The sequence below is a fragment of the Brachyhypopomus gauderio genome, chromosome 18 (assembly GCF_052324685.1).
Source record: "Brachyhypopomus gauderio isolate BG-103 chromosome 18, BGAUD_0.2, whole genome shotgun sequence".
Taxonomy (NCBI): domain Eukaryota; kingdom Metazoa; phylum Chordata; class Actinopteri; order Gymnotiformes; family Hypopomidae; genus Brachyhypopomus; species Brachyhypopomus gauderio.
In genome coordinates this window covers 17,761,092-17,767,534 of record NC_135228.1, presented here as the reverse complement: position 1 = coordinate 17,767,534, position 6,443 = coordinate 17,761,092, and the positions used below count along the sequence as shown (strand labels likewise).

Below are 6,443 nucleotides of genomic sequence, written 5' to 3'. Positions count from 1 at the left end.
CTAGGGCTGCCCACCGTTCTGGGCACGTGTGATCCACAGCCCCCTAGTAATCACTAGTGTGTGTGTGTATGTGTGTTCTGACTGTACAGATGGGTTAAAAGCGGAGGACAAATTTCGATTGGGGTGTAAAAATCACAATTGACAAAATATGGCACATTTACATACAATATAATGTCTATATAGACCTATGTATAGATATAAACGTCGACTGACTTAGTTGTTCACTTTTATTAATATTATTGTTGTGTTTATTTAGTTTAGTTACTGGCTGGGTTAAATTAAAAACATCTGATCTATTTTTCCTAGTGACGCTCCTAGTGTCCAAGTCCTAGTGACACTCAAATTAAGAATTTATCCTCATTGAAATGACCACAAGTTTTCCACTCCATTTCTGTGGACACCATGTGATAGTAGTATATATAATGTGTTTCTGTAACCGAACAGATTCGGCTCGTAAGGTTATCGAGTCTTTTATGATTTAGAATAGACCAGAAAACACGAAAATGTGCATGTCGATACTCACCCGTGTGATTTGCCTTAGCGTGTAGTCGTTTGTACCTCTTATCAAAAGCAAATGGCTCCCCCGTGCGGTTAGTGTATGCCAATACAGCCTGTTTTTAATTTTGTACCTAAAACGTCTCAATCACCATTTTTTCCCTCAGTCGATTGGAACTAGTTTTAATACGTTTAAGCATCTTGACATTTTATCAGCGTCCCCTGCATTTCAAGCTTGGCCGTCAGGACAGTCACACAGGACATGTCAAACACGTGATTCATCTCTCCAATAGTGTGACGATTATTAGAGTCAGTTTGACGGGAGAACACATAAAACTTTGCAGTGAAGGGTGGGCCGAGAAATTAGCCTTGTTGCTGCCTTTGGGATTAATCTAGCCTAAAAATGCCTAATCAGCCCAAGTACAAGATGTGTCTCAGGTATACAAACAGACTAATCTGTTCATTCATTTACAAGTGGACAACACCACACTGCCAAAGTGTGGGGGACAACAAGATTTAGCTCACACTAATAAAGCTAGTGCAGGACTTCATTCCTAGGTGGGGCCTTCCTGAACATAGTGAATCATACCAAGGCACACGCCTGCAGGTAGTGCAAGAAGACTGTCCACTGTTGAAAATAAACTGGAAACTACATTGTCCCTACAGGACACAAGTCTCTGAACAAATGGTCAAATGGATTGAAGTCCTAGGCTACCCACTGTGCTTTGCAGTATAAGGCCAACCAGCAACAAAACCATAGGCCTGAGTCCCTATGAAGTAATTACGGGCAGACTAATGATGTTCCCAGGGATGGTTAATCTCAGACAAACAGACATTCACTTACTGTTAGGTCATCATCACCCAAGTAGTACAGAGAGCTCACAGATGCTATGATTCTTGGTCTCCACCGGTCAAAGGTGGACACACTATCATTCTAGAACAATGAGGAAACACGACAAACAGACTTTAGAAAGTAGGTGGGATGGTCCTCATCAGGTTCTGTTAATTACAGATTCTGCTGTCAAGCGTGAAGGAAAGAAAACATGGACACGAGTGTCTCAGTGTAAATTCCCTGCTCCCCAAGACTGGTCATTAGTGGCAGTCAGGAGAGGGTGGGCAAAACACAGAGCCTCAGGGAAGAACTGTGTTTTTCAGGCCACGGGTGTCACCCCTGCAAGTGAAAATTTCAACACACTGTGTGTAGCCATACCAGCCCGCTCTGAGAGACAGATAGAGGGGAGAGAGCAGGGATAACTAACAGTGGTCAGTAATTCAGCAATTAATAGAAAACACAAATAAACTAATATGAAATATTAATGAATTACTGTACTAGTGGTGAACAGTTTCTTGTGCACAATTTCCTCTCTTCCTCTCTCTGCTTCTCTGTCTCTGTTACAGATAAGAAGTTGTGTATCCAGACGTCCTCACGCACCTTGGTGTGTGAGATAGCACTGCAAGGTCTGGCTGAACTCCTGATAACCGTCAAAGACAAATCATGCAGTCACATGAGAGTAAGCATTATGTTGAAACCAATCATCACATTTCCATGAACTGTAGTGTCAATGGACTACATGCTCCTATATGGACAACGCTCCAGATTAGATGAGAGGTTATGGAATCCTTTCTGGCACAATGCTGTTGAATTAAGAGTGTTGATCATCACTGTTATCGTCCTCATCATGTTTGCTACTTAAACTATTCGTATTTTGTTTGTGTAGAGTATGTTATGTTTGTGTAATTAATTTTGGCATGGTATGCTGAATGAAGGTTTGACCATTCAGATTTGTTTTGGATAGTTTTTTTTTACTGAAGGGCAGGTTTGCCTGGCCACGGTAACGATTCCCCCAACTTGGCGTTGCGGTTCCCACGGCAACGCTCTGTTTTGGTTTCTCTTCCTGGTTTTTCGTTTTCTACGTAGTTCCTTGTTGTGATTTAGGTCACGCCCCTCGTTTAAGTTCTCCGCCTGTCAACATTGAAGTCCTGTCATTCGTTCTTGTTATCTGATATATTTAAACCCTGTGTGTTTCCGTTGTCCTTCGCTGGTTATTATTATCGTAATTCTCGGCCTGTCCTTGTAATTCCTTTTCTGTGGTTGCTATTTGCGCTCTGGTTTGTTTTCGTTAGTGTCCGTCCGTTTATACGTGCTGTACGTATCCACTTCCTGTGTTCTCTAGTCTCGTCTCTGTATTCCTTTATCGTTCGTGTTTAATGTGAGTCTGTAGTGTTCGTTAGCCTTCGTGTTTGCTCTTATAGCCTTGCGTCTTTTTCGTGTAAGTTAATCATCTTCATGTGGGTTTCTAGTACTGTCCTGACTTCACCTATACGACCTTGGACCGATTTGCCTTTAATAAATCTCAGCAATTGCGTTCGCCTCTCAGTCGTTCCGTTACCGCCCGCACTACTGCATGTAGCTACATGATGTAGGTTGACAATCTTGAATTAATCAGTATTTTTACGATATTGTGATTTATTTATTTTTTGTGTTTATTAAGTATTTTTCTTAATGTCTTAAATTCTCCTGTGCACTGGTGACTGCCTGTGAGCCATCAAGGTCAGTGTATTAATGCCTCATCCACCATCGTCTTCTGCTTCCTAAATTTGATCTCGCACTGGCTGAGACTGACTGTCTGCTGTTGGACTAGCCTGATGATTTAAAATAACACGATCTGTTTTAACATGTGCAATTAAACATCAAATAAAATATTCCTGACAAATAAAAGTTCCTGACTCTTCATTGCAGAATTTATAACAATAGTTTTCCAAAGGTGGGAACAAACTATTTATGAAAGTGAGGGGAATGTATTTTGTCAAGAAGGATTTGGCACCCACCTAATATTCCTATGCCAGAGCTTTGGTTTGGCCCACTGCAGAAGATCAGTCTGGGTGGGTGGAGTTACTGCAGCGGCACTGCAGCATAGCAGAACACGGGCTGTCCTGGAAACTGCTGGAGGACTGTGCTCACAAAACATCTGGAGCATCTTCTGTTTTTCGAAGCCCTTTGTCCTTGGAGCAAAACAAATGAAAAGATGAAGATGTTGACAGGACAGGTTAGGTGCACCGAGTAATTGTCATGCCTTCTTTCTGCTTAGTTATTCAATAATTCATTAGCTCTGATTTCACAGTCTGGTTTTAATGCATTTTTCTTATATTTGTTATGAAACAAGCCTTCATTAGCCTTCACCCTCATAGACTGTTTCATAACAGTCTTCTGCATGCTGCATGTGTAGTTGTGTGTCCTCTGGCATTTCATATATATATATATATATATATATATATATATATATATATATATATATATATATATATATATATATATTAGTGGTGGGCCGTTAACGGCGTTCGTTAATTTGATACTTTTATCGGGCGATATAAAAATTATCGCCGTTAGTCTATTCTTAAAGTTGGGTTGGGAACTGGGTCAAAATGGGTAAGCAAACTATGATGACTTTTAACTCGATAGTTTAGTTCGGCTGTATTCCTAACCAAATTGACAGTAGGGGCGAGAACGAGTTTTCAAACCTGTGAATTACAAATCGTACGTGTGTTTACATGGATGCAGCCACGAAGTCGCCAGGTCTGCTTCATGGAAAATTAATTTTTAGGAACGTAAAGTGTTACAGGAGCGGAGCTCGGAGCGGTCGTTTTCTGCATGGTCCTAGCGCTAGATCCATCGCTATTTAAATATTTCTTTTTAGCTGTTAAAACTGCAGAGGACCAAAACCGGCTTTTGAAAAAGTCCCCCCCAAATTACGTCCGTGAGGTTAAATGTACTAAATGTTGGCTTACATTTCAAATATCATGTTTAGCTGAATAAACATGCTATCACCCCCTTTTAATGTACAGTGCTTACAAATTCATGTTTAACTGAATAAACCGTTGAACACGAGTAGCCTACATTTTATTGAGCATGTTTTTTTTCTTCAAGTATCAAAGTAGAACAGCTTCCTCAAGCAGTCATTGATGCATTTTTGAAACAGGAGATGAGCCCCTGGTCTAATGCACCCTCTGTATTAAGAAACCCTATCTCAAAAACTGACTTTGTCATTACTTGGGTAGTACGCATATGAGCCATTTTAATATAGATTAATCTAGATTAATTTCAAGATTAATCTAGATTAAAAAAATGTATCTATGCCCACCCCTAATATATATATATATATATATATATATATATATATATATATATATATATATATATATATATATATATATATATATATGTGTGTGTGTGTGTGTGTGTGTGTGTGTATATGTGTATATGTGTGTGTGTGTGTGTGTGTGTGAGTGTGTGTGTGTGTGTGTTATGCCTTCTCTGTAACCCATGGTAGTATGTAGATGCTGTTTCTGATTCACTGTTTCTTTTTTATGCAAATATACAGCTTGCTGCATTGAACTTGCTTATATGGAGTGTTACACTGACAGGTAGGAAGCACTAACAGGCGCTTTAAAAATACCCCAAGCTTTTATGATTACCTAAAAGCAACACCAGTTTTACTGCCTGATTGAATGTTTTGGAAGTTAAATAAAATACTGCTAAAATACTTTGCTATTAGAAAACCATAAGTTAGAGAACCAATTTTGATTATGGCAAAACTCATAAGGATGTGATATCTTATCTCAGCCATGATGGGACCTGTTCTGTGTGACGATGATGACGATGATGATGATGATGATGATGACGGGAACAAGGTGATGACAGTGTGCCAGGAGGATGATAGTGACCTGAGAGTGACGTGCCCCCTGCCGCCCAAGCCAAACTACCACACCGATTATGAGTTCTCCATGTCCATGGGTAGCAAGGAGATCATCATCACCACCAACGTGTCTGGGATCATGCCGGAGCCCAGGTTCAGACACAAGACAAACGTGGAAGAGCTGCAGCCATATGGGTTCAAGTTGACCCTGTTGAAATTCACCATCAAAGAGAACACAACCTTTATGTGCAGAGTGACCAAGAAATCCATGACACTGTTTGTCGATGCAGGTACAAAATCATACAAGGTTTGGTGAATTGTGAATTTTGTCAACTTTTTTTCCCACTTCTACACTCTACACTTCTGTTCTGGAATGATTTCTCACAGATTATACCTCATAATATTTGGCTTCTTGATAATGGGTCAAAGTTGCTAAATTAAGGGGTAACTGTTAGTATGGGTTTAAGCAATTCACTCAATCGGTTCCTCTAACGGATCCCTTTCTCTTGTCTTGCAGATGCTCTGCAGCCCTGCTCTGCAATTAGTCTCTTCCTTCAGAGCCTCCCATGCCTGCTGAGTCTAATACCTGCTCTTGGTATCATTCAGCTACTAGAGGCCCTGTAACAGACAACACAAAACATTATTTGCCAGTGTACCATTGCAGTGATGAAGACCTGGGAGGGAGAATTTAAGTGGGGCATCTAATTTGCTTTTGTTTGTTCTGTTTTTTTCTTCTTGTTTTGTTTTCTTGCAGCAATGTTTTAGATATGCTGCCTTTCATATCAATGTGCTGTACTGTACATTAAGTGCAAATAGTTGCCTCTATGATGGTATCTTAAGTTGTTTGATGCTTTACAATGCAGTTTAAAACCTGCTAGAGTTGAGTAAAAAAACTTTTGAGTCTTTTTGTAGTGTATGTCTGCAATTTTTAAAGCAAGATGTGAATGCTATGATATGGCCAGGCCTTTACAATAAATAAAAAGGTTCACTCAGCTTTCACTGCAATGAATGTATCATTTTATTTTAAATAAACTATGACTGAAATCCAGCATAATTACATCTGTAATGCAGAATGTCAAATATTAAATATGGACATTGAAAATGCAATTTCAGCAATAATTCCCTGTTCAGCGTATTCAGGAAGATCAAAACACCAATCTTAAGTAAATATGATGCTAACATATTCTGTAAATCAGAATCACACTACACTGCACTACTTTGTGTATTAAACTGCTTTCGCCTAGAACCTACTTG

At 39.6% G+C, this 6,443-nt stretch overlaps 1 protein-coding gene across 1 annotated transcript; it reads left to right on the top strand.

The window, feature by feature from the left end:
• The first annotated feature begins 3,383 nt into the window (after positions 1–3,383).
• LOC143481781 (uncharacterized) lies at positions 3,384–6,194 on the top strand. Its single transcript, XM_076979919.1, has 4 exons — positions 3,384–3,542; positions 4,875–4,917; positions 5,117–5,479; positions 5,707–6,194. The coding sequence occupies exons 1-4, from the start codon at positions 3,522–3,524 to the stop codon at positions 5,811–5,813; spliced, it is 534 nt and encodes a 177-aa protein (XP_076836034.1). The 5' UTR covers positions 3,384–3,521; the 3' UTR covers positions 5,814–6,194.
• The last annotated feature ends 249 nt before the right edge of the window (positions 6,195–6,443 follow it).